The sequence below is a fragment of the Metarhizium brunneum genome, chromosome 5, assembly GCF_013426205.1.
Source record: "Metarhizium brunneum chromosome 5, complete sequence".
NCBI classification, from domain to species: Eukaryota; Fungi; Ascomycota; class Sordariomycetes; order Hypocreales; family Clavicipitaceae; genus Metarhizium; species Metarhizium brunneum.
Window position 1 is genome coordinate 915,396 of NC_089426.1, and position 26,724 is coordinate 942,119.

The following is a 26,724-nucleotide window of genomic DNA, read 5'->3' on the forward strand; positions in this document are numbered from 1 at the left end:
GACGCCAGCATAACAATAAACTTGACGCTTCGCTCCGCTCCGGTATTGATTCCATCAATGCTGCCAAAGTACCCAGTTTGCGAGCCATGGAAAATACTCCGCACGTTATCAGACAATAGTAGTACTATCAATTGGCCGTCTTGTCCCCGTTGCCTTTTAGTCGAGCCCAAGCGCCCCCCGTCCCAACGCCGTTGACGAAGGCGTCCCCCGGTCCCAGCACCGCTTCCTTTCTACCAACATCTGGCTGCTCTCGCCCGCATCTCGTCACCATTGCCGGCTTCGTCCCTCTTCACTCTTCACTCTTCATCCTTCACCGCCGCCGTGGCCCCTACGCGAGCGCCTACTGGGAAAAACAGACACGACGACCGCAGCACTGTGCCCCCTGCGTTTTTCATCGTCATCGCAACGTTTCGCTACCTATTTGACTCCTGTCTGATCGCAGCCGCCCAAGCCGCCTATGCGAAACCGCAGCTGATTGATTCTCTCTGCACATCATCTCGTCCGGAGAATCATGCACGCCTAAATCCTGTCCAGGCTTTCGACACCTGTCTCGCATCCCCGTTTTCCCATCCTCTCCTGGTTGCTGCCTTGGCTCCTTTACCAGCGCTGCCTTGCACGCTTGCTGCCGAGTGCACCGTTGTCGGCCCAAACCGATTGACGAAAAACGACCGCCACCAAAGCTTGCTTCGTCGACACCATCCCCATTACGGCGTTCGTCTCGGCGGCTGCAGTTTTGCTTCGCGCGACTGCGTTAGCTACTCTTTAAGATTTGGCCTGCTTGGACTAAGTGGTTGTCGGCGTAATCTTTTTTCTTTTCAACAAGGAAAAGACGAAAAAAGAAAATACCCCAAAATACACCACCCCTACTTACTACCCTCCTCCGAATACTGGGGCATTTCTTCTCTCCTTTCTTCATTTTCATTTCCGCACCACTCGCGCTTACGGCTGCTGCTGTGTCTTTTTGACCTCCCTGCGGAGGTTATGGAATCGTAAGTACCCTGACCAAGGCACCCTTGACCTCTGAACCGTTCCTTCCAGCTTCGGCTCTCGGTGCCCTCTTGATGCCCAGTGTCTCAACCTCAAACTTGGGCTCCCTCCTCTGTCTTGCGCAATGAGACAATGTATAGCATATTGGTGGACAATTGCATTCGTCAACACTATTATTCGCGAGCCTAAACCATGACCGTGGCTAACCACTTGTTCAGCTTCATCTACGCTGCTGGCTGGCCGCAACATCACCAAGCATCCTCCCGACCTTCCTCCGGCCGATCCTCCCTTGGCCATTTTCGTTCCCTGTCGTCCGTTGCCATCACAACTCAATCCACGCCGCCCTCTCCAACGTCACAAAAGCCGCGTTTACCTCTCAAATCACCGTCCACCCCACAGTTGCCCGTCATTCCTCTCGCAACCTCCTATTCCGCACCGACCCTTAACGATGAGATGAGCACCCTGCCGGATCCGCGGAGTCGCTCCAAAAGCCCGGCCAATGATGAATCCGAGCCGAGTTCTAACCACCATCCCGACCTCGACGATGAAGTCGCTACCCTGAGCACGAAACTCATCAACGCCATCAACTACCAAACCGTTCTTGACGACACCCTCTCAGCAACCCGTCACGAGCTATCTACAGCCAAGGATCGCATACGAGAATTGGAGTCTCAGAATTCTTCTATGCGGGACACTATTCGAGGGGATGTCTGGGTTCGTCGATCAACCCTCGAGGCAGAGAGGAAGGCATTGGCCCTGGAAAAGAAAGGCATGCAAGCCAAGCTAGCAGAAGAAACCGCCCGGCGTCTCGACACTGAGAAAGAGAAGAGGAAAATTGAGCAAGAACTGGAGAACCTCACCACAGCCCTGTTCGAGGAGGCGAACAAGATGGTGATTGGTGCCAAGGAGGAGGCACAAGCCCAACATGATGCCCTGCAACGCAAGATTGACCAGCTCAAGGCCCAGCTGGCTGACTCGGAAGGACTGTTGAAATCCCAGCAGGAACAACTCTCTGAGCTAAAAAGCGTCATGGAAACGATGGCTTCGGAGCACGAGGAACAGACTAACGGCACAGCACCGCCATCACCAGGTGGCGGCAGATCTGATCATGAATACGATGATCGAGCAGTTCCATATGGACCCTATGCCGCCTCTCCTTCGGCTGAATCTTTTGCCCCTTGCTCACCCTTGAGCCTGTCGCATCTTATCCAACCTGCTTTGCGAACGGATCTTCCAGCTTTCGAAGATTTCATGAGTCTGGCCAGACTATCCCACAATAGGTACTCTCCTAGCAGGATCTCCTCGGGATCATTGGGCAGCCTAAATGCTCTTGCGCTAGGCCTTGGTGGCTCTACATCAAGTGCCCATCCTTCCAACGCCTCCACCACGTCTCTAAGCGCTTCCACCCCGGCCGATAAGAGCGCTCCGCAGTCCCCGAACACTCCGGCGTCAACGGCAAGCGTTGGCTCCAGCGGCATACCGCTTCCTCCGCTCAAGGAAACTCGATTTTACAAGCGCGCTTTGACCGAGGACATTGAGCCGACTCTGCGACTCGATATTGCCCCTGGTCTATCATGGCTCGCCCGCCGCAACGTGCTAAGCTCCATTGCAGAGGGGTCCCTGGTTGTCGAACCGATCCCGGCCAGCGCAACCTGTAATGGCACTGCCAAGCAACCTCAAATGCAACCTTGCTCCCTTTGTGGAGAGTCGAGAAAGGACTCGCAGTACCTGCGAAACCACCGATTCAGGACTAGCGAGGCGGATACAGCTCAGAGGTATCCACTGTGCAATTATTGTTTGAACCGAGTTCGCTCAACCTGCGACTACCTTGGCTTTCTTCGCATGGTCAAGGATGGCCATTGGCGAGCAGATGATGAGGACCAGGAGAAAGCAGCTTGGGAAGAGAGCGTGAGACTAAGAGATCAAATGTTTTGGGCACGCATCGGCGGAGGTGTTATCCCTGCTGCTCCTAGCCATGCCGAAGACGAGGTGGGCCAGGACGCCAAGGTCAGTCGTCAGTCGGAGGAGTCCAACGGCGCATCCCAAAAGGACTTCTCCGAAAATCAGGTTGTGTGCTCGACGCCAGAGAATCGCAGCCATGAGGAAGTTGGCAAAACTGCCACCCTGGAACCCCATACTCCGCCAGAACAGACCGACGGCGGACGTGCATTCCGCATTTCTGTCCAGTCGGCTGACTCGCATAAAACTGGCGACTCTGCCAGCACCAAACGGCAGTCCGCAGAATAAACTACGACAACAATGAACCACACACTTGGCGGATTTCTGCACAGATTTACAAGCCGCTTTATTTCTATCACAGTTTTTGCAGTCATTATTTAATACATCATGTATAATATTATTACTAATGGGTCGTGGGTGGATCTTCACACGGACGAGGCGTTTAGACGGAATGGGGACGGGTTTGTTTCATGAAAAGACGTGCACCTATTCACGGATGGACAGACATGTGGACGAATTGCAGCATACAATGCATTGGACGGAGTCTGGGCAGGGGTACAGCATTATTGCTTTGATTCACAGGCTTGCCGGTGAAGCGTCAATTCTACCGATTGACTTGATCTGATGAGGTTTCTAAACACTGCCGCATTGTGAAAAATGTGCTTGATTGTTGGATCGTAGTGCGTCAAGAGACTGGTATTTCTAGCCGCGGTATACGCCCTAAACGAGGCCTTGCCTGAGCCCAGCGTGGTGTGCGATGCGCCTTGTATCGTGTATATCCAGGCCATTATCGCACCCAGCATCCTGGGCGCCTGCGCAGTAAAATTACTTTCGCTCCGAAGATACGAACACGTCGAAACCATGTATGCAAAGACCTGCTAAATTATTCTATTAGAAGTACGGAGTATACTACTGGTTTTACTCTCGTCATGCCAGACGCGCCCTAACACTCAAGTATCGCAGAGAGTTGTTGATGACTAAAGTTTGGGTGGGGGGCGGAAGCCAATTAGGCCGAGGGGATTCTGCGTACGTCAGAAATGATGTTAAACCCACCGTAATATCCATCAAGAAAAGCACACGTGCATTTATGTCACACATGGCTAAACTGTCAGGTCTGAATTGTATTAATATGTCAAGATGAATGGCATCGGCACGTGACAACTTCACATCAGGGAGAGCATTCATAATAAGAAAAAACCATTGACTACAGCCAAGATACATACGAGACAAACCCCTTTATTTTCCCTCCTCCGTCCATTTTTGTTTTTTAAATGTCGCTTACTTGTAAACCCTTACCCTTTTCAAGCAGCCGGCTGATTTTCCCGCTCAGCGAACAAACTACTAATTCGTTTGCTATTTGTGTCTCGTACTGCGTCATCAAGTTAAAAACAAGGCGGTGCATAGCCTGTTTTGTAATAGTTCAATAAAATAGAGAGTGGGAGATTCTTTTTGTTATTTTACAATTCGTCACGGACAGTGGCTTCTTGGCCTTCGCTGGCGGGCTTGGCTTTGGACCGCTCGGCTTCCTTCTCGCCATCACGGCTGGCAGCTGCATCCTTGGGAGCTTCGGCGTGCTCGCCCTTGACCGTCTCTTGGTCGACGCCCTGGACATCCGGATGGGGAGGGGCTACGCCCGCAACCATGTCGGAGGGCCACCCGCCGTCGGGGGCAGGCAGCTCGTTGCCCTGCTCGTCGACAACACGGGTTCGGGTCTCGTATTTAGTCTCGAATTTAACTTTGCCTTGGAGCTTCTTGACTTGTTCGTCATCCAGGAGGTTGCCGTCTTGGTCGCGGTACTCAATTTTCTCTTCTTGGCTGAGAATCTTGGCGGATGGCTCAGGCTTGTCCGAGACTCCAGCGTCGTCAACAACTAATTTGTGCTGTTCCTCTTCACTAGCGGGGACAGGAGAGCTGGGGATACTGGGAATATCGGAAGCCGAGGAGCTCGGATCTCCTGAACCAAGAGAACTGTACTGATCATACTAACAGAGAAAATATGTCAGTACTGCTAGATAGACCTCACGAAGCAGTTAGACGGGCTGAACTTACGCGGTCAAAAAAGTTGTTGCAGTCCCAATCCCATGTGTTGAACAATTTGACTCGCTTACAATCGTCCTTGGTCCAGCTGTTGCCGTAGGCAAGAGGGGCCAGCAGAGAGAAAACAGCGATTGACAGAACAAGGAAGAGCATGGTAGCCGCTTTATTGACAATAGCCGCGTCCTTGGATTTGACTCCGGGGAATCGAACAGTCAAGAAGTCAAACAGCTGGCTGAGAGCGATGATGGCAAAATACAATGCAGGGAAGTAGTGGTGGAGGAAGAGCTGACGCTGCATGAGGTAGAAAGGAAAGTAATGCAAGGCCCAGCCAAGAATTGAGGTACCCAACTCGTAGTCAAATCGCTTAAAGGTTGGGTTGGCATAGTCGTTGCAGCTGCGCTGCCATCTCAGAATGGCGACACCCTTGAACAAAACCCAGACAACGATGGTGATGGAGGAGGCCCACCAGATAATAGGATTGCCAATGAGGTAAATCTGGGTGTGGTTCTTACCCCAGAAGTTGATACCTCGTTGGAGAATAGGCCAAGACTCAGGGCGAGAGTCCCAGGCATGGGACTCAGTCAGACCCGCGTTAGTAGTCCACATTACCTGCTGGAGCTCCAAAAACTTGCCAAAGAAGCCTGGGTTGCGGTAGTTGACTTTGGGTGTGTTTTCGTCATGCTGGGGGTGCTCGTTGTGTTCAATGTACCACAGACTGTTGGGTACACTGCCGCCGCGCGCGCAGGTAACTTCCTGTTGCTCAGAGGCCCAGTCGGGAAGCTTGACCTTGTGAGAAAACAGGACACAGCCAGTCATGACGTGGACAAGACGGAACTTGGTTTCAATAGTCCTGAGCCGCTCCTTAGCCACAGCCCCATGGGACTGCTTCTTGACGATTTCGACACGGAAGTAGTCATTGGCGTCGCCCTCAAAACCTTCATATCCGTAAGCAGAAACCTCGTTCTGCCAGTCGGCCTCGGTAATAGGTGGGCGGACATCGTGAGAGTGCAGTCGGCGGAAAGTGGGTGTGTGGTACAGTCTCAGAACCGCTCCGTCTTCAATAAATACAGGGCCGCCAGGGAGGTTGTCCCAGACGTGGGTGCCGTTGAGAGGCTGGCCATCAACACCAAGGGGCTGCGTCTGGTTCTCGAGAAGCCAGACATTGTTTTCATCCTTGTGAGGGTACAGGGTGATTTGCTGTTGCTTGCTACCAGTGGGATACATGAGCGGGTGAGAGTGCAGATAGCCGCCTTGAGTGTTGACGTGACGGATGCTCACGCGGCTTCCAAAAGCGACATCAGCGGCAACATCATTCATTCCCTTGTTGTTGAGAGTGGCTTGGAACTCGGAGCTCATGAAACCGTCACCATCACCGGGGTTGACCAAGCAAAGGAAGTGGATGGCAAACATGGCCATGTAGAAGGTGATGGGAATGATGATGAGGCAGAAAGCTCTCGCCATCAAGTGCTTGGACCAAAGGCGCATGGTGACGTTCTTGTTATCGCCCAGGAGAACCCAGAGCTGTAGCAGAGTCAATGCGCCTACCCAGGCAATGGTGAACAGACCAACCCATTTGATGCTGACGGTGATACCCAAACCAAGTCCGGTCATGGCAAGCCAGAACCACCATGCAGGCTGGAATGCCTTGGCAGGGCCAAGTTCATGTTGATTCGTGAAGCAGGAGAAGGCGAGGGCGGTGAAGGCAGTCGCGGCGACCAACGGGGAGTCGAGCAGAATCAATCGAGCTTGGGTGAGGAGGCCATTTTCTGGTATTTCAATTAGCCATGCCAGCCTGAACAGCATTGCACGGGGGGTCAAGAGTGCCAGGGTCGGTGAAATCCATACCAAAGATGATGAGAGAAGCACCCATTGCAGCGGTCATGGTACGGCAACCGACAGCCTTGAGGGTAAAGAACATGCACGGAACCAACAAGATACCGCAGATGGCGGGGAACAAGCGCATAGACACGTAGGGGACGCCAGGCTCAAGGTAATCTTTGCCAATTTCCTTGAAGTCAAAGTTGCCATCAAAGCCAGCCAGCCAGCCGGTCAATGCAATAAGCATCTTGGCCAGTGGTGGATGTACGTCCATGAAGAATTTGCCCTTGATGTATTTCGATGCGAAGCCGCCAAAGCTAGAGAATCGGAGTGGTAAGTCTCGGTGCACACGGTGAATGCGAGAACCGAAGCTGAACAGCATGCTGATACTTACTGCACTTCGTCAAAAACGACGCTACTAGGCTGATAGATTCGAAAGACGCGAACAATGGCCGCCAACAAGGTCAGCAGGAGAGACACAACATAGTCGGAGGCGGGAAGAAGGAAGATGTCGTTGTCTTCAACGCCGTCAGACTTGTACGAAGTGCTCTTTGCTTTGCTCTTGGTTGTGGTTGCGGTTACGGTCGGCGGCTGCGGGCTCTTGCCCCGAGCCGAACTCGATCTCGCCATGATTCTGTCGGCGCGGTTACGAGACCGACCGTGGATGGCGAATTCGCAAGACGGCGACTCGTGGGGATCGCAGTTCGATAAAAGGTGGGATGAGTGCAGAAGTGGGAAACAAAACGGGCGGTTAACGAGAGTGTCGAATAAAAGAGATGAAAATTAAAATGGCCGCATCTACAAGTAAAACAATGGCCAGGAAGAAAAATAACTCAGCCCCGGTCCGTAAATGATGAAGGAAGAAGATGGGATGGAGTCGGGAAGGGGAACGAGAACAGAGCTCGGTTGAGAGATGTGGAATAAAGGGGGACGATTTCTTGGGACGGTTTTGGCGCGGTTTGCCGGAACAGGGTGCGCAAGTGGTGAAGCTCCAACTCAGCACGAACGCACCAGACATGTGGCCTCATCGACCACGTCCTCGGTACGTACTGCGCAATGCATTAGCATCTGTGCCGCCTTGCGCCGCCAACTTTAGAATTCACGTCCATGTCCAGATCCAGCCACCCTCAGGTTGAGCTGACCCCCTGCATGCCGTCTCTTTTTTCTTCAATCATGTCGCCGAAACCCCATGGTCCTTGAGCTAGTAGTAGTACTCCGTACCTTGCACTGGTAGCTAGCGTGCTCCAGGGCCAAGACCCTGGTGCCCCCAGCGCGTTTGTTCAATGTTTCCTCGTGTTTCCCCGTCGATTGATTGTCTGTCCCTGGCATGCATGAATATACATGTATGTATGTTTGTTGCATGCCTGCGATGTGCTCCGTAGCATTTTAAGAATACCGTTCCCGGACAGTCAAGCTCATCCCAGTCCGTCCATCTTGCGATGCTGGGATCGACAAGTGAGACAAAATCTGCCATGATGGGTTCGCGACTGCATGGAACCGGAGGCATACTCTATTTTTGTATTGGTGCTGGAGCATGCTCGATTCTATTCTGCAATCACAGCCCCAGTGTCAAAGCGGCAATCTTCTTCTCACCAATTTCTGCGGGCGTGTCCATTTTGTCCCTGGCGGACTAGCATCCGCTCAGCCAGGAAAGTTTGCCGAATAACAATTGAGCTGGACTTGGCCTTCCTCAGCCTGGGGATACTAAAACCGCTGGTGCTCCAATGCGGAAATTTATCCACTTGCTGTTGGCCCGTCCGCTCCCTCGCCGCACCACCAGGGAGTCCCGGAGCTCAAGCGTTCTCGTCTCTCAGATCTGTAGCAGGCTCTTGGCATGTGGGCAGAGCTGTCCTGAATACGAACCTATTCTCTTTCTAAACAGCGTGTTGAATTGGCGCTTGGAGGAAACGCTGTGCAGATGCTATCAATCGGACTATACCTGGTGAATGCGCAGTGACAATGTTCGAAAAGTGGCTGGCTTAGCAGATAGAAACTAGCATATCCCAAGATCGAGCATCTCAAAGAGAAGCTGTCCCTGCCGCTCCCCATGGAATAGCAGAGGCCAGACACGACAGTGGTCAACTATCCAGAAGAGCCTGAGCCACTGTGGCGCTGGACTAGGTTGGCTGACCGGATCAATGTATATCCGCTACGCCGCGAGGGTGAATCTCACGCCTGGGAAATTTCGTGGTTGGCAGGGACGAGAGCTTCGCGACAGTTCTAACAATTTCAAATCATCCTACCATTTACGGCACAACATGGCTGCCGCTACGACAAATGGCGAGTCGTCTGCGGCTCTAGACGAGTTGAAGCCTCCTTCCGGCGTTGTCCTTCCTCCACGCGAAATACGCAATATTCTGGAAAAGACTGCTGGTTACGTCGCAAGAAACGGCGCCATATTCGAGGATCGCATTCGAGATAAGGAGTCAGCAAATCCGAAATTCAGCTTTTTGAACCCCGACGACGCGTACCATGCATTTTATCAATGGCGACTGGCCGAAGTAAAATCTGGGAGAGGGACGGATGTCGCCGCCGGCCGCGCAGGCGAAGCCGCTGCGGAACCAGAGAAGCCAAAAGGGCCCCCAAAGCCTCCCGACTTTGAATTCTCTGCGCGCATGCCTCGTATTAACCAGAAGGATTTGGAGGTCATTCGTCTGACGGCATTATTCGTCGCCAAGAATGGACGGCAATTCATGACCCAACTGGCCCAGCGAGAGACTGGCAACCCGCAGTTCCAGTTTCTTATCCCAAACCACACGTTTCACAATTTCTTCCAGCACCTCATTGATCAGTACACCACACTCATACGAGCTGCCGGGCTTGACGGCGAGGGCGGCAAGCTTCAGGAAGAGAAAACCGCCGAGCTGGAGCGCAACGTCAAAGACAAGTATTGTGTGTTGACTCGGGCTAGGCAACGAGCTGATTACGCCAAATTTCAGGAATTGGAACGTCAGAAGAAGGAGGAGGAAGAGGAAAAGAAAAAGGAAGAATTTTCGCGCATCGACTGGGGCGACTTTGTCGTGGTTGAGACTATCACCTTTACCGAAGCGGACGAGACGGCAAACCTACCACCTCCGACCAACCTGTCCGAGCTCCAGTATGCCTCTCTCGAAGACAGAAACAAGGCCTCACTAAGCATGCTACGTATTGAAGAAGCCATGCCTGGTGAAGAATTCAGTGTTGGGAGCGGCCCTGCTGTTATACCATATGCACCTTCACCCGTTCCCCCTCAGCCAAGTTATGGTGCACAGCAACCCGCACAAACTTATCCTCAACCGGGCCAGATGCCTGCCGTGCAAGCACCCCCCAACGGCTACCAGCCACAGAGATCTTCTCAGGAGGAAGAGGAAGCTCGTCGCATCCAGGAACGAGCTGACGCCCAAGCCCGCATCCAACAAGCACAATCGGAAGCGAGAGGCGGTGCGCCGCCAATGAAAATCCGAGAGAACTATGTGCCTCGGGCGGCGCAACGAGGCAAGCAAGCTGGCCAGACTGCCCTCTGCCCCAATTGCAAACAGCAGATTCCTATCAATGAGCTCGAAGCTCATATGCGGAGTACGTACTTTTCATGCAAGTCTATTTGGTTTTATACTCCCGCGAGACTAACATACGTATAGTTGAACTTCTGGATCCCAGATGGAAAGAGCAAAAAGCGGCAGCAGAGTCACGGTACTCGGCGACTATTACAGGTTCTGAAATTGCCCAAAACCTCAAGCGTCTCGCGAGTCAACGAAACGATGTGTTTGACCCTGCAACTGGTCAGGCCATGTCCGAAGAAGAGTTGGCGAGGCGGAAGAAGGCAGCATTAAACCCGGCCGAGGCGCAGCAGGAGAGCAAGCCGCAAGCGATGAATCCACAAACTGTCAATGTCGAAGAGCAAATCCGGGCTATTCACCAGAAATTTGCAGGCGACAGGAAGTAGAGGCGAGGTGTCTAGTGCGCAGCCTGCAGTAACTGTGTAATAACTATGGCCGCTGTTGGTACGGGAGGGGGGAAAGCATACAAAAACAAGACTACATTTGTGTGGAGAAAATTCCAGCGGGAAAGTGCGGTTCAGTTTGCAGGATGATGTTGTACATTAACTATACCAGGCATGGGGAGAGGTGTTCACTGTTGGCGCGGCGTTACTTGGGAATATAATCAAGACGGGAAGGCTGCGGTCTGGCCATGGTCATAGCCTCTTTATAGGACGCTGATTTAAATGCGTTACTTACATTGTACACCATACCAGATGACCGCATGCCTACCTCTAGGTCTAAGTACTTAGGTAGTATTGACCGGTGGTGGGCTCATGGTTGTCAACTCACTCACTCGTGCAGGCGGGTCGATTTGACGTAAGACCCCAGCGCCATGTCATTCATGTCGATTCATCCACCAAGCCCAAGAATTTCTCCAGTGTCCCTCCACGCACCATCACCCCACTTGAGCACCTTGGGAACACTTGAGCGCTCGCACTCCAACTCCTCATCGACAAAGAAGGCTCCAACGATTTGCGGCACATGCGCCAAATCACACAACAAACTCCCTGACTAGCCAACCACTGAGTCGCAAATATTTCTGCGATCCTCACAACCTGCCCGACCTCAACCCCTCCACCCTGAACGACGAAGCCACCGCACACGCGCGAGCTAGCTTCGTCAGCTCCTCACCACAGTCCTCCCCTCCGCCGTCCTCCAAAAACCGCCAATCTGTCTGGGCAGCAGAACTCCGGCCGGGCTGCCGACCATAATAAGCCCACGTCCTCTACGTCTCCCAACTCGCCGCCCAAGAGTCCCTCCTCGCTGCACCGGCCCATCATGCAGGCCATGCCGGATACCCGCCAGCAGAGCTTCGACGAGATTTACGGCCCGCCCGAGAACTTCCTGGAGATAGAGGTACAATTTTCCCATGGCCACCTGGGCGCTCCCTCCCACCTCCGTCACGGCCAGACTGGGCGGTCACTAACCCCAACCCTTTGGCTGCATCTAGGTTCGCAACCCCAGAACCCACGGCATCGGCCGGTCCATGTACACGGACTACGAGATCCTCTGCCGCACCAACATCCCCGCCTTCAAGCTGCGCCAGAGCAGCGTCCGCCGCCGATACTCGGATTTCGAATACTTCCGCGACATACTGGAGCGGGAGAGTGCGCGCGTGACCATCCCCCCTCTGCCTGGAAAAGTGTTTACCAATAGATTTAGCGACGATGTGATTGAGGGGCGGCGCGCGGGGCTGGAGAAGTTTTTGAAGATTGTCGTGGGACACCCGTTGCTGCAGACTGGTAGTAAGGTTTTGGCTGCGTTTGTGCAAGGTATGCGTTTTGCCTTGTGCGGTGGTGTTTTTGGAAGACGAGCTGACCGAACCGAAATAGATCCCAACTGGGACCGAAACGCATGGTGATGGACGTGGATGGATGTGATGAGAAACGGAGGGGTAGCGTCATGAAAGTTTGGGTTCGCGCGTGAAAAGAGAGGCGGTGATGGAAGCATATTGCCTTTGCTTCGTTCAAAAGATTGGAATTTCACCACGGTGACTGTCATCTCTATATTGATTCGGTGTTTTGGTGGGCTTGGCCTTTATTCCTTTCCCTAGTCATTCCCGGCTCAATTCCTACTTTGCAGCACTGCGTTTTTCCTTGTCTCGATTGGCTACAGGTACCCGTGTGTTTGGTACGGCATAGCTTGCGCCGTGTATTTCAAATCTGTCCCGATACTATCGTCAATTGATTATTTACATAGGAAACCGGCTCCATGCCGGTGCCCGCTGCTATTTCCAGTCATCGGAACCAGACCCCAGGCTGAGTCATCCCCGCCCTACGGACGACAAAGCCCATGGCGACATGCATCTGATGTCACTCATCCCAACTTTGTACAAACCCCTCGGTGACCACTCGCCGAGCCCCGTGATGAGTGGCACCTGTTCGTCAATGCACTCGGCGAGCAGTACGCTGCTGCGGATATTTCCAAGACGGCCCCTGACAGACTGCGGTCTACATCGGCCGCGCGGCAGCAGAACATGGACTGCGTCTGCGACACAAAGCCCCGGGCTTGGATCGCGACGACGCATCAGACTCATGCCCCTCGGCGGCTCCATCACCTACGGCAGCAAATCCTCCGACGGCAACGGCTACAGAATGCCGCTGTGCAAGCTCCTCGCCGCAGACGGTCACGCTGTCGAGATGCTGGGCTCTCGACGGGCGGGCACCATGGCTCAAAACCGCCACGAGGGGTGGCGCGGGTTCCGAATCGACCAGCTCCAGGCCAAGGTTGTGCAGTCCGTATCCGGGTTCTCACCGGACGTGATTACGTTCAACGCCGGGAGCAACGACTGCCGCCAGCAGTACGAAATTGACACGGCGGGCCGGCGGGTACGACACTTGCTGGAGGGGCTGTGGGCGGCGTCGCCGCGGACTACGATTGTTTTGTCTACCTTGGTTAGGAGTGCGGACGAGAAGGCGGAGGAGGCGGTGTCGCGTGTGAATGAACAGATTTGGGGGATTTCAGAGGAATTGGTTGCGGCGGGGAGGAAGTTGGTGATGGTGGATATGCATGTTGAGGCGTTGGGTTTGGAGCATTTGGCAGACGGGACGCATCCCAATGATGAGGGATACGCGGAGATGGCGAGGATTTGGTATGATGGTATTAAGGAGGCTGAATTGAAAGGCTTCTTGTTGTAGAAGTGCTTGTGGGATTGTTGTTTAGTTTTGTAGAATTGTCTTGTCCGCTATCGGAGCTGTAGGGTAGCGGTTTGATATGTATAAGTCGCAGTTGTACTCCGTACAGGAGACGCCTTGATGGTCTGGTGGGTAAGACAAACCGGACACGGACAGGGCACGAAATGGTGCGAGTATTGCGTTGGAATTTATGGCGAATAAGATATCAATTAATGATTCATGTGGCAAGGCTGCATAGCGAACTGATGGTCTAGACTGCCGCTCCAGCCACTGGTGGAAACCGGCTCCCCAGGTCCGGAATTCTGACAGCCTCGGAGATGTTGCTCTTCCATTCTAGAAGTTCTACTACCCACTCCACAGTAAATTGCGCTCACGCCCCACTAGGTAGTGCCTAGCTATTATAATGGCTTTATTTTAGTATAATATATTGGCGTAAATTTAATAATGAGCCAATATATCATGCCATTAAATACTTACTTACTTACATTATGGGGAGAGTTTAAATGCAGTAAATAGTAGGGGGATAAGCGCACCTAGAAGAAAGAGCGAGTCCGCCTGAGCAATTCACGTTCCAGATATCCACATCCACGACCAGACGCCTTACACCAGCCCGCGATCCACCCATATGTCAAAAGTGGGTCAAAGGGCGCGCAGGATTTAAGCAAGATCCGAGCCCGCGCAAATCCAACTCCGATCTGGCTTGTACTAAAAGTGAGTAGCCGATGCCGGGTCCTTGTATAAAGTCATGGTGATGCGCCTCTATGATTCCTTTCCGGACGGCAGTCCGACATGAGCCACTCTCTTGTCCATTAGTTCGAAATGGCAGTTGCAACGGCCACATCCTCGACGATTGAATTGCGCCACCAGGGCGATTCTACCCCGACCTCGCTCCAGTGCAATGACCGACAGGCCACGCCGCCGCCCGAGGAGGACGGGCTGGACGTAGATGGGAGACAGGAGTTTTCGCTGCCGCCCGTGGACGGGGGCAAGGACGCATGGTTCTTCCTGGCCGCCTGCTTCTTCGTCGAGGCCCTGACGTGGGGTACGTGTCTCTGCTAACCCCCAAGTTGCTGGAGTTGTCATAAACTGCCGATGCTAAAACACGCCGCAGGCTTCCCGTTCTCGTTTGGCGTCTTCCAGGACTACTACAGCACGCACGAGCCGTTTGCGGGATCAGAGCAAATCCCCATCATCGGCACCTGTGCCATGGTGCGCCGCCCTCCCCCATCCCCCAGCCTCAAGTACAAGTACTCACGCGCGCGCAGGGCATCATGTACCTCGACATCCCCCTCGTCATGGGCATCCAGAGAATGTACCCCTGGTTCAGCAGGTGGTCGCCCATGATAGGCCTCGTGCTGATGTGCGTCTCGCTGGCGGCCAGCTCCTTCTCTCAAAACGTCGGCCACCTCATCGTCACGCAGGGCGTCTTCTACGCCATCGGCGGCTCCATCTCCTACTGCCCGTGCCTGCTGTACATGGACGAGTGGTTCGCCCGGCGCAAGGGCCTCGCCTACGGCATCATGTGGTCGGGCACGGGGCTGGCCGGCTTCTCGCTGCCCCTGATCCTCGAGGTCTTCCTGCGCCGGTACGGCTTCCGCACGACGCTGCGCATCTGGGCCGTCGCGCTGCTCGTCCTGACCATGCCGCTCGCCTTCTTCATCAAGCCCCGGCTGCCGCGCGCCGCCACGACGCACATCAAGCCCTTCAAGCTGGGGTTTGCGCTGACAAAGACGTTTATGCTGCATCAGGTTGCCAACACCGTCCAGGGGCTGGGCTTCTTCCTGCCGGGCATCTATCTGCCCACGTATGCGAGATCCATCGGCGCGAGCAGCTTTACCTCTGCCTTGACGCTGCTGCTCGTCAATGTTGCCTCGACAGTTGGCTGTGCCGTCATGGGCTCCCTGACTGATCATTTACATGTGACTACGTGTCTGATGATATCGGCCGCCGGCGCGGGACTGGGTACGTTTTTGTTGTGGGGGTTCGCCACCTCCATCCCGGTCCTGTTTGTATTCTGCATTATCTACGGTCTGTTTGCGGGCCCGTACACGTCGGCTTGGACGGGCATAATGAAGGACGTTGCTACCGAGATGGGCACCTACCGCGGCACCAGCGGGGGAAGCTCGTTTGACCCAACCATGGTTATTGGTGTCCTCTCCACGGGGAGAGGAATCGGGAACATCGTTTCGGGCCCCTTAAGCCAGGTCTTGGTCAAGGGCATGCCGTGGAAGGGAGAGGCCCTGGGCGGTTACGGAACCGGCTACGGCCCTTTGATTGCATTTACGGGCGTAACGGCGGTTTTGAGCGGTGCGACATTTGTATGGCACCGCGTGGGATGGATGTAGGGCGATCAAGTATATCTGGGCATATCAAGGTACGATGCATTCTGTGCGGATGGTGGGATAAAAAGCTCGGTTTAGACAAAAATTCAAGAACATCTATTCATCAGTACGCTGGACGGCCCCGTCTTTCGACGCTCCGATACGCTAGCTGTGCCGTGTACACCATGTTTGAGAATATTCAGTCTCGTCCATGTCCAGCCCTTGTCCAGCCACGTTGGCTTTAAACACCTCTAGGCAGAGTATACCAATAGCCTCACGCTGGGCTCCTGCCCAACCGACTCAAATATCAACCGTCTTGTCGCCGTCAAACCCCACGGCCGGTTCCAGCCTATACCCTCGCTGATTTGCCAAGAGGCGAATCGGCGGCACGGCCCCGAACGCATCCGGCCCCCGGTCCGCGAGAAAGTCGCAGTTGTAGTGCGTGTGCCCAAACGCCCACAAGACGACGCCCCTGTTGACAAAACACTCCTCCCGGGACAAGTCGGTCGAGAACCCGCACTTATACGACTCGTCCACAAACCGCGGATCAACCGCCCTCTCGTCCCTCGACGGACTCCAGTGCGTAAAGATGGCCATCCTGAAGGCGGCTTCGTGGCCCGACTCCTCCTCCAGCGAGACCACCGTGTCGTTCAGCCACTCCAGGTCGCGCACGTGCGCCCTATGATGATCGCTCATGTTCCCCTGCTTGGTTCGCAAAGACTGACTCGGGCGCTCCATCGGCCGGTCGTCACTCGTGCACCGGAGGCTGGAGAACAGGCTGCACCCCAGGATGAAGGTGTTTGTTTTTGGAATCTGGAACGCCCTCTTGTCCAGGAGGACGAACTCGCCGAGGAGGCTGCCGTCTTGTCTTGTGTCGTCCTCAAAGTCCGAGAGGATCTGGGTGACCTTGTCCCAGGTTGAGCCGTGTACCTCCTGGGCCCCGGGGACGAAGAAGACGATGCGGAACTTGCGGAGCTGCGCGCGCAGGAAGCCGAGGCACTTGTCCTGTTGTGTGTCGACGTTGCCAATGTCGCCGAGCAGAGCGAGGTATTTCGTCCTCGGCTCGATTATGAAATGCTCGTAATCGTCGTCTTCTTCCAGGTGAAGATCGGAAATGATTTGAATCGTTGTCATGGTGAAGTGTCTGCGGGCGCGGCTGGAGGGTCGTGATCGGGAGGTGCTGGTCGTGAAGTGCAGCAAGGGGTGATGGCATGTAACACCCGCTTTTGGAGATGTACCGCGCGGCTGTGTAGCTATGCTGGTGAGGATGCGTCGAGTATGGCTCCGGGATGGGGATATGGATTTATTTGCGCGGCTCAGAGGTTTCGCCTGTGCAGAATGGAGAAGGAGCAGAATCTGCCGTCTCCGCGACAACGTTCAAATGTTGGCGTTTCCAGCCGGAGCTGCGACTTGGAGTTTGTACACTGGGAAAGAGCAGCATGGAGGGATGGTCTGCGGCAGAATATATTCGCCTAAAAGAGTCCGGTAGACTACTATGCTGTGATGTATTACAGTATAGGGCATGATGGCCAGGTATCTGATCTGGTTCCATACTTTTTACCAACACCAGACTCAATTTATTCTTGTGTTGGGCATTGAACATGAATTGATGGCTATCTAGGTACCTAGGTAGATAAGCAGACCTCTCCTGTGCATACAGGCCCTACTTTTGCAAACCAGCTCGTCTGGACGTGCTCTGCGGATCCAAGTATGGCTTCTCACCGAGTCCAACAGCCCGGTTGCCAAATCGCTCCCCCTGACCGTCGTAGTCGAACGTGGCGGTGTGGAACACACTGCGGTTATCCCAGATGGCTGGAAGCAATATTGTCAGTGAGCCCTCGGTCATGTACTACATCTTGATGAGTGGGTGTAGGCAGCACACGTACCGATATCATTAGGGTTCTGCCACTTGAATCGAACCTGCAAATCGTGATTGTGGTACACCAGGTCCAGGAACCACTGCAGCAGGTTCTGGCTCTCTTCCTTGGTCACGCCATTAATGTGCGACACGTGTCCGCCGACGGGGAAAATGCTCTTCCACCCGGTCACCGGGTTGGTTCGCACAACGGGGTGAATGGCCTTGAGCTCGCGGCCAACGTTTTCCGGAGCGCCGCGAGGCTTGTCGTATAGCTGGAAGCCTTGACGCTCGGCTACGGCACCGAAACCAGGCTGCTCAAAGGTTACAGTGAGGGTCTCGAGGAACTTTTGGTAGGGCTCACTGATCTTGTCGTAGATTTCGTATCCAGATGCCCAGAGCGTGTCTACCCGTCCCCAGTCCTAGTCAGTACATCAACTTTGTATTTGGACGACGGGGGTTAGTCGTAATCTTACCACCGCCAGTCTTGGGGAGCTGCACGAGACGCAACGAGGTATAATCCGCGGGCACAGGCTCAAATGCAATGTCGCTGTGCCACTGGGCCGTCGATTGCTTCTTTGGGCTCAACGCCTCAGCCTCAGTGTTCTTGTAGTACTGTTGATGCTGGACGGAGCTGATGGTGCTAATCTCGGGGTCGCTGCCGCCGAGCTCGCGCTCAGAATTGAGAAGGGGATGAATGTGCAGACCGGACGTCTCCGGTCGTCCAGTCAGCTTGCCGAGTCTGAGGATCAATTCCTTCTGCAGATCATTGGTGAGGTCATCTTGTGCTCGGAAGAAGACGACTCCCCGCTCCGAGACTTTGAGCCGGGGCCGGTGTTAGGAACAAGATATCAGGGTGCCATGTGGGCGTCTTGGGACGTACTGGTGACGGCGAGGTCCCGAAGGAGTTCATCAGAATTAGGGGCATTAAGCAACTCAACCAGGTTCGCCTTTGGAAACTCGCGCCCAATGATGGGTGTGACGTCAAAGGACTCGAAGCTGTCCAGGTTGCCCTTGGCGCGAATGGGCTTTGCCGAGGGGATTGATTTGGTTTGGATGGGCAGCTGGACCGCTGGCTCAATGGTTGCCGGGGCCATCTTGCAGGTTGATTCTCGAGGATGACTTCTTAAACGGATTGGGGAGTGCTAAAGGTTGTTCGGGCCGTCGAGTACTTGGCTGACCTGCGGCGTCCTTTTATATCTTACTCGACGAGTTTAAGCAAATACACACTCCGCCAATCCGCTATCAACAAGCACAAACTAGGAGGTGTCATGCATGAAATTCCCCTCAATCTTCTCCAGTTGTTTCGCATCTTGGCCGCGCTCCATGAGCAGTTCGTGATGAAGCCCCCATTATGCGACATTCGCTAGCAATCACGCCATCTCCTCAACACCACCTCACCAGGCGTATGCGACGGCCGTTATGACTCAACGATAGACAGCAGCAAGTTGTCCAATATGAAAGAAGATTATGAATTACCAATGAAATACCCCCTGTTTGGTTCCCCAAAGCCCGCTTTTACCAGAATACCCTGTTTGAGTGCATTTGCTGCTCTGGCATGCCCATACGATAATACTGTATGTAGGCCCCCCCGCGAGTTGAAACGAGCGCTAGTGGAGTTAGATCTTATCATCCACATATGGCGTTTATCAGAGAAAGCGCACTTTGCATCATGGCCGTTCCAATACCACGGGATGCCAACGGCGCCGTTTCGGCAGGTCGGCATGACGCCATTCCCAAGGATGAATGTTTCACTGCGGGCATGGAAGTCGCTTTCTCTGATAGGCCGCTACAATGTGACGCAAAAGGTATGCACCCATATCAGGGCTTTCGCTCTCTATAGTATAATATATTACAATATGTAGTATATACGACAACACATCAGTGTGTATCAGATATATTAGTATATACTGCAGTATCTTGATATATTGTAGCATATAGTGCAAACTTGCGAACCAGTCAATATATTCGGCCACAGAGGGTAACTCTTGAAACCCGTCCTTCACGTGGCGGCATTCCCTGTACATGGCGCCGACGTAACGTGCGGGCGTGATGTCGTCATGCCGTCTCGGAATGTCGCGGGCAAGACGAAACCTTCACGCACACCCAATCAGATGCATTGCATATGATATACACGCTGTCATCGCGAGATGCAGAGCCGATATCAACATGATGAGTCTTGCAGATGCCAAAGTCCGCCGGGGTTGGCTTCGTCCCTTGTCCGGGCAGGGCTAGCAAAACGGCAACATGGAGCGCAAGCATGATATGAAACCGTCGCCAGTAGATTATGCTTATTTGGCAACGATACTTTAGACGTCACGACACCGGAAGTAGGTAGACGCCAAGTTGGAAAGCCGCGCCATCGATTTTCCAGACAGACCTCGTCCCTTGCCGTGCTCACGCCTCCAGTATTCAAGATGCCAACCGTGGCCAGTAGAGTGAGAGCCGACAAGGCCATACCAAGCACTTGGACGACGTCTCTAAGCAATGTCCCGCATCTGGATGCGCCGTGGACGGAGAAGACATCCTTATTCAAACGGGGCAGTTTTTCTGCCAAAGATGCCCTTGCAACACAAGTGAGCAGCCGCGACGTCCTGCAGGGCATCAGAATTTCAAACTAATCAAAATAGCCGAGCGTCTTTGACGACCCAGACACGGCGGACAAGTGCCCCACGACCAGATTGGTAGGGAGCACTTTCCAACGAGGAGGACGATGCTGACACAATATCCCAGGGAGAATCATCGCCGATTCGACCCCCTGTTCCGGTAGACGTGGCGTGAAGAATTCTGGATCGTCAGAAAATTGGACGTGTATGTTATGGTCTGGGCATGCATCATGTTCATGGCGCTGGAGCTGGACCGGGCCGTGCCAGACGGCGAATTGGTTTCGAGGGAGGAGCGGCTGGTTTAATGAAGTAGACCAATCTTCCCTCGTCGTGGCTTCTGATGCGCTGACTGCGCCTACAGGGAGGAAAAGATGGTGGTGAATCGTGTGCTGAGAGATGATTCGGACAAGAGCTCGATGCATAATCGAGAGCCGATTACACCAAAGCTGCTGTGGCAGAGCTTGCAAGGCTATCAATGGTCTCTGGAACTTGTCTCCCCCGGACAGCTTCCTTTGCACACGGGGGAGTTGTGCCTCTAATGTAGTTTGCAACAGGTCCTTGTATATCCTTGGATTGGTCTTGTTGATTCCCAGAACCCGCCGGCCCAATACCTCACACTGACCCTCAGGAGATTGGGTTTTGACGCATTTCACTCCCTCCGCAACACTCCATGGTAAGTCTCTAGACGCTCGTTTTTCCCCGTCAAAAGAACCGCGCCGGTACGTTTTTGTTTCTTGGCCCGCAAGTCCGGACTCACGAGTCGCGATTTGCCACGACAAAGGATCAGGAACAAGAGGCTTGACTTCCGGTTCGATCACTGATCTTGGTTCCCGGGTAGGGCAATTTATCCAGAGCCAAGGGCACTTTTAGCCGCGCCGTGTAATTTTGCCGAAAAGCATCGAAATACGTCCTTGCTGCTCTTTCCTAGTATAGCAGCTCCGAGGGGCAATCTGGTTGGAAATGCCATCAATTGGTGTGGTCAACGTTGGATGCGGAGGGGCTCCGCCCCCGCCCGGCGACGACGCGGCGAGAGTTGCCGTGTTTGGTCATTTCCACTGCTTCTCGATTCTCGCGGCGAGGGGCGCAGGGGACTTCCAGAGCCCTACTTAATGCTTGGCCGCTCTGGAGCAGACGTATTCTTGGTTTCACGGACCATGATTATTCTCAGTCTTGATTGCTTGCACAACCGTGTCTCCAGACCAGGTTGAGCCCACCGTTGCTGGCAGAATCAGCCGTTGATCGACTTGGCCAAAGGTATACGAGCCACCGTCGAGATGGGCAGCGCACCACCCTTCCTCGGGCCATTTACGGACCCAAGCCAACCGCGGCTCTATTCCACGTCCGAGTCCCCGTCTCTGGACGTCTTCAAAACCATTTGCTCGCAGCGAGCTACGAAAGCACAATACCCTCTTGCGGATTCCATCCTGCACAACATCCCCGTTTACACCCTCCCGCCATACAGTGCCCTCACATTGGAAGGCAAGACAAGCCTCCAGAATGAATGGTACAGCATCCTCCTCCACGGCCCCGGTGTTTTCGTCACCAAAGGCCTCTACCGCGATCATACTCTCCTCAAGGACGTGAATGCCGTCTTTCACAGCATCATCGCCAACGAGAAGCAGACCACGGTCGGTCGCGGAGACCATTTCGCCGGGGCTGGCAAGAACGACAGGATTTGGAACTCGTTCAGTAAGCATGGGCTTGCGGACCCGCCTTCATTCTTGAAGTACTACTCCAATCCGTACCTGGGTCTCATTGCGTCCTCGTGGCTGGGACCGGGATACAGAATCACGGCTCAAGTGAACAATGTCAAGCCGGGGGCGGCAGCGCAGGTCTCCCACAGAGACTACCACCTGGGCTTCATGTCTTCAGAGCCGTGTTCCCGGATCCCGCGAGCCATGCAGGTCGCCAGCCAGTGTCTCACGCTGCAGGGTGCTGTTGCCCATGTTGACGTCCCCGTGGAAAGCGGACCGACTCGTCTGCTGCCCTACAGCCAGACCTTTGCGGAGGGATACATGGCGTATCGATTGCCCGAATTCAACGACTATTTTTTGCAGAACCACGTTGCTCTGCCGTTGGACGAGGGCGATGGCTTGTTCTTCAATCCGGCTCTGTTTCATGCCGCGGGCACTAACCAGTCCCGGGACATTCATAGGTTGGCCAACTTATTGCAGATTAGCAGTGCGTTTGGAAAGCCAATGGAGTCAGTTGATGCGATGCCTCTGGTGGAGGCTGTTTGGGACGAATTGCAGAGTTTGTTCAAGAGCAGAGGCGCTACAGACGCCGTCGAAGCCTTTGTTGCGGCGGTCGGGGAAGGGTACGCATTTCCTACCAATCTGGATCACAATCCGCCGCAGAATGAGAGCATGGCCCCGAAATCAGAGCAGGACGTTATTTGGGAGTCTCTGCGACAGGGTTGCGACAAGCAACAAGCCTTGGATGCACTGCGTGCGTACAGAACTGCCACGAGAGCTTGAAATAGTATGAATGAGGGTGTATTCGTGCGAGGCGTTGCTACTAGCGACTCGTCAAGTATCTAATCTTTCCAGACATTATAAAGACTTTGATAGCTATGTGTATTTCTTACGCGGTATAGACGACGAGTGTCGGCAATATGATATCCAACAGTGATGACCTGGGTAACCCTGTGCCCCAAACGTAATAGGTATCTGGTCAACGACTCTTTCAACCTGTAAAGTATCGCATGAGGGAGTCAAACAATGATCCACGTCGCTGTATCAACTGTGAATCTAGAACCATGGCTTTGATGAGAATATCCTCAGCCTCTGACTCTGCGGGAAGCGCTACGGGTCCTTCGTCGACGAAGCCGAGCCCCGAAAAGAGAATGTAGCCCCTAGACGCTGTTTGAACACAAACTGAAGCATGCTTTTGCCTGGCCAAATTGATACCAGAGGTGCAAAGGGCTTTTCCATAGCCCTTTCTTTGGTAATCCGGTCTTGTGGCCAAGAGATGGAGGAAAACGTAAGGAATATGGTTGGAGAAGTGTCTCCTTCTCCCGTCAACGGTGGCTTGGCAGAGGGCAGCGAGCTTGGCTGGAGCCTTGTCATCGAGCTGGCGGGTTGGCTGCGCGTTCACGGCTGCAACGGCTTCACAGGAACCGGTTAGCAGGGTATTTTGATCCGAGTCTTGATCAGATTGACAAGACGCACCATTGCGCTGACCGGCACCCAGGCCTTGGCCAAGACCGGCTGAGGTGTCCCACACGGCAACGGAAACGACAATCGGCCCAGAGTGCACCTTGGCCTCGGTGGCAGAGATTTCGACGACCAAGACGAGCCAGGAATTTTTATTGGCCGGCTCCAGGTAGCTTCGAAGGATTGCCTCGCAGTATTCGATGTGGACAGCGTCAGCTTGGGCCATGCGCGGGAGGAATGCCTTCCAGGGCGCCTCGTTAGCCAGAGCCGACAAGACGATGCGGGCGACGGCGGGCACGTCGTCTACTGTAGCAGGCCGAATCTTCATGCTGATGTGGTTGAGGAACGGTGGCGAGGTGAAGAATGGCACCTGGGACGGCACGAATTCGAATCCGAAAGGAGAGCACCACCGAGAAGGGCCAAGCTCGGGCCTTAAATCACGACGGCCGCAATCTACGGCCCTCAATGGCACTGTGCCGATTGTTCTGTGTGCTTGCGCCTTGGAGGCCTTTCACTGTGCCCAAGTGATGAGCATGGCCAGACGCATCAACTTGTCAAGTCGTGGTCCATCAGGTGAGGCCAAGCCCTGCAGGGAAACACAAGCCGGGCCTCGTCAGCTTCCCGGCCAATCACATAGCCACGGCTTTCCCCAGCAGCGGGGCGCAAATGGCAGGGCGAGTCCCTGCCATGTCCCTGTCACGGGACCCCCTATCCGGCCACGGCGCCACGTCGGCCAACGTTGATCTTGAAAGCAGATGTCCCTCTGTGCTGCGAGTTGACATCATCGTGCCTATTACTTCTGCCAAGTCATCTTTTTGCTAGGAAGAAATTTTAAGTTTATAGTATTAGAATAGGCGAGTTAGTTATATAAGAGTAAAATAGAAGAAATTTAATATATATATTTATTATATTATTATAATAAGAAAAAGCTAGCTAATCACCAGGACTTATTAATAATATAATTAAGAGTTATACTTGGCTTAATTAATAATACTATATAATAAAAACAGACCACACACCCAAAGAGTACAACGAAGAGAGAACTAGCGTTCCAGCCCTTGCAACTCAGTTTTGGCCGACACTGTCGGTGACAACAGCCAATCAAGTGCTGTAACGAGGCAGGCGACCCACCAGGAAGCCTTTGGTGGAAGAATAGTCCGTTGGCCTTCTGGTAAGACATGGGCACTTAACCGGTTAGGACCCACCCCCACAGTGCCGACGCCTCTGCCGTTGAACATCAACGAGAACAAATCCACCGCTGAGACATATTAGCCTTTGGTTCGACTGCATACTTCCGATGTATTGTTGCAGACGTTGCTGTCCAACTTTAAAATAAAACATCGCAACGCAAACCCCCACCCCACGCTCGGCTGCTGGAGTTAGCCAATAAAGTCCACAAGTTTCTGGTAGTGTTAACTACCAGTCTCGAGTATAAGTTCCCGTGTTCCGCCGATCAACTGTTTTGGCTTCATCCCGTCTGCTGAAAAGCAGGGAGTTGGCAAGTGACATATGCCATGGGTCGGGAGCCAGCGCTTACTTCCTTCGTCCATTGTTGCTGCCATTGGACATGCCGCATCACGGCGTGTAGTTCAGGGTCATGCCGCATCATCTGGTCACGAACTGAATCGGGGGCGTCACCTAGCAAGTGAAATACAGTTTTTCCGATGGCCCACTCTGACAGCTGTTAGCAAATAACCTGACAGCTGGCCCCATACACTGATGTCACACATGGCTAAACATTCAGGGGAGATATTGTACGCGTCCCGCGGGATAGGCGGTGGATAAAAGGGAGAATGGTACGATTCGCTTACCATCGGCCGTATTGGCGGCGCTACTTTGAGCAAATCTTGGTGTCCAAGTCTTTTTATGCCCAGAATCGAGACTTTGCCGCCCCATGTCGTAACTCAGCTTTAAATATAGCATACATATGTAGCCTTGTTAGTGGAGAGGTCATAGCCTTGAACGCGGCAGAAAACTGCATGGTAACTTTAGCATCTCCTCTGTGCACCGAAGCGGCGTGCACTCCGTCGGACCCCAGACACGTGATTCGAACACACGGATGCATTGGCCAGGCTTTTCTTCAAAGAGCTAGGACTATGGACGGTTCTCCCTATCCGAGTCATGGTTCCCACGGGACCTCTGCGGGAGTTCATCTATTGGGAGCTGTATGCATGAACGCTGTAACCCATCAGTTGATATTACTAACCTGATGGGGTCGGGGACTCGAAATGGGAATATGTTGTTTTCCACCACGCGCCCGGTAACCTTCAATTTTAACCTTTAATTTAGGCTTTCAATTTCGACCTTCAATTTGGGTCTTCCATTTTGACCTTCAAATTCAACCTTCATTTTGGGCCTTTCATTTCAGCCTTCAATTTGGGTCTTCCATTTTGACCTTCAATTTCAACCTGCAGTTTAGGCCTTCCATTTTAACCTTCAATTTATAAGTAAATATCACGAGTTCCACTCAATTACACGAAACTTACATAAGGGTGTGGCAGCCTGGATGTGTGTGTATCAAAGGTGGGCACGGGCCGATATGGGCTACAGCGTTCATGCATATGTACAGCTCCCGATGGACTCCAGAGCGGCACAGACATGTCTGGTCCTTTGACACGCCAGGTGGTTGATGTTCCTTTGGGGCCGGGTCGTTCTCTCTGTTGCACTTTAGGACCGTATGGGCAAGTCACCATTCTTCATAGCTTGCAACACCGGAATAAGCAGGTCTATTTGTGGCTGCAGCAGACGCGTTGTCGCCGTCTTTCGTGCAGTTTCATGCATCAGCCTACCAAGAATTTACGTCTACATGTTGGCCAGAATTTGTACAATACAATCCCTGAATCATTGTCAAAAAGATACTTAGCCCCGCTTCCCCCCGGAATACGTCAGCACAACTAGGGTATTATATTCTGGGCCTACTAGGCCTGATAGGTAGGCACAGGTGGATTAGCAGGGGATTATGCTCTCCTAAAAGGGACTTTATTGAATGTGAAAATACCGCTGTATTTATGTACCTATATGTAATTTAATATGCTGGGGCTACTTGACGTTTAATTGGTTTAACCTACCCATGTCAGGTATCTGCGTGACAATACTTCAGGGGTTATATTGTATTGACACAACTTTGACTCAGTAAGTGATGATTGACACGAGGATAGGCAGCAGACGGCAACATTAATATTGACAAGGTTCTTCAATGTTGCTGCCTATTAACGGGGCTGGATGCCTCAAGGCTGTGCATGTGGATAAACAACTGCCAAACAACGGCATTTGATCCGAGATGCTTACTTGTGCATAGTTGGGCAGCCTCAATAATCAATCTGTTTTGGGCTGA

At 53.3% G+C, this 26,724-nt stretch overlaps 10 protein-coding genes across 10 annotated transcripts; 6 read left to right on the top strand and 4 right to left on the bottom strand.

The window, feature by feature from the left end:
* Positions 1–1,179: 1,179 nt before the first annotated feature.
* On the top strand, positions 1,180–3,234 carry sec2 (Rab guanine nucleotide exchange factor sec2; the record flags this gene model as incomplete). The annotated part of the gene is made up of 1 exon (XM_014688110.1): positions 1,180–3,234. One exon carries the CDS (start codon positions 1,180–1,182, stop codon positions 3,232–3,234), a length of 2,055 nt encoding a protein of 684 aa, XP_014543596.1.
* Positions 3,235–4,403: 1,169 nt separating this feature from the next.
* On the bottom strand, positions 4,404–7,431 carry PMT1 (Dolichyl-phosphate-mannose--protein mannosyltransferase 1; the record flags this gene model as incomplete). Its single annotated transcript, XM_014688111.1, has 4 exons — positions 4,404–4,928; positions 4,996–6,749; positions 6,829–7,118; positions 7,196–7,431. The coding sequence occupies 4 exons, from the start codon at positions 7,429–7,431 to the stop codon at positions 4,404–4,406; spliced, it is 2,805 nt and encodes a 934-aa protein (XP_014543597.1).
* Positions 7,432–9,059: 1,628 nt separating this feature from the next.
* Positions 9,060–10,723, top strand: sap114 (Pre-mRNA-splicing factor sap114; the record flags this gene model as incomplete). Its single annotated transcript, XM_014688112.1, has 2 exons — positions 9,060–10,356; positions 10,419–10,723. 2 exons carry the CDS (start codon positions 9,060–9,062, stop codon positions 10,721–10,723), a joined length of 1,602 nt encoding a protein of 533 aa, XP_014543598.1.
* Positions 10,724–11,597: 874 nt separating this feature from the next.
* Positions 11,598–12,180, top strand: SNX3 (Sorting nexin-3; the record flags this gene model as incomplete). Its single annotated transcript, XM_014688113.1, has 3 exons — positions 11,598–11,675; positions 11,770–12,091; positions 12,152–12,180. The coding sequence occupies 3 exons, from the start codon at positions 11,598–11,600 to the stop codon at positions 12,178–12,180; spliced, it is 429 nt and encodes a 142-aa protein (XP_014543599.1).
* A 673-nt stretch (positions 12,181–12,853) lies between these two features.
* On the top strand, positions 12,854–13,456 carry cesA_0 (Multidomain esterase; the record flags this gene model as incomplete). The annotated part of the gene is made up of 1 exon (XM_014688114.1): positions 12,854–13,456. The coding sequence occupies one exon, from the start codon at positions 12,854–12,856 to the stop codon at positions 13,454–13,456; it is 603 nt and encodes a 200-aa protein (XP_014543600.1).
* Positions 13,457–14,272: 816 nt separating this feature from the next.
* Positions 14,273–15,798, top strand: asaE_8 (MFS transporter asaE; the record flags this gene model as incomplete). Its single annotated transcript, XM_014688115.1, has 3 exons — positions 14,273–14,495; positions 14,565–14,662; positions 14,719–15,798. The coding sequence occupies 3 exons, from the start codon at positions 14,273–14,275 to the stop codon at positions 15,796–15,798; spliced, it is 1,401 nt and encodes a 466-aa protein (XP_014543601.1).
* Positions 15,799–16,074: 276 nt separating this feature from the next.
* G6M90_00g083850 (uncharacterized protein) lies at positions 16,075–16,908 on the bottom strand (the record flags this gene model as incomplete). The annotated part of the gene is made up of 1 exon (XM_014688116.1): positions 16,075–16,908. One exon carries the CDS (start codon positions 16,906–16,908, stop codon positions 16,075–16,077), a length of 834 nt encoding a protein of 277 aa, XP_014543602.1.
* Positions 16,909–17,437: 529 nt separating this feature from the next.
* JLP1_0 (Alpha-ketoglutarate-dependent sulfonate dioxygenase) lies at positions 17,438–18,726 on the bottom strand (the record flags this gene model as incomplete). Its single annotated transcript, XM_014688117.1, has 4 exons — positions 17,438–17,586; positions 17,661–18,035; positions 18,106–18,447; positions 18,513–18,726. The coding sequence occupies 4 exons, from the start codon at positions 18,724–18,726 to the stop codon at positions 17,438–17,440; spliced, it is 1,080 nt and encodes a 359-aa protein (XP_014543603.1).
* Positions 18,727–21,509: 2,783 nt separating this feature from the next.
* G6M90_00g083870 (uncharacterized protein) lies at positions 21,510–22,712 on the top strand (the record flags this gene model as incomplete). Its single annotated transcript, XM_014688118.1, has 1 exon — positions 21,510–22,712. The coding sequence occupies one exon, from the start codon at positions 21,510–21,512 to the stop codon at positions 22,710–22,712; it is 1,203 nt and encodes a 400-aa protein (XP_014543604.1).
* A 208-nt stretch (positions 22,713–22,920) lies between these two features.
* Positions 22,921–23,718, bottom strand: G6M90_00g083880 (uncharacterized protein; the record flags this gene model as incomplete). Its single annotated transcript, XM_066131236.1, has 2 exons — positions 22,921–23,342; positions 23,406–23,718. 2 exons carry the CDS (start codon positions 23,716–23,718, stop codon positions 22,921–22,923), a joined length of 735 nt encoding a protein of 244 aa, XP_065987410.1.
* Between the last annotated feature and the right edge of the window lie 3,006 nt (positions 23,719–26,724).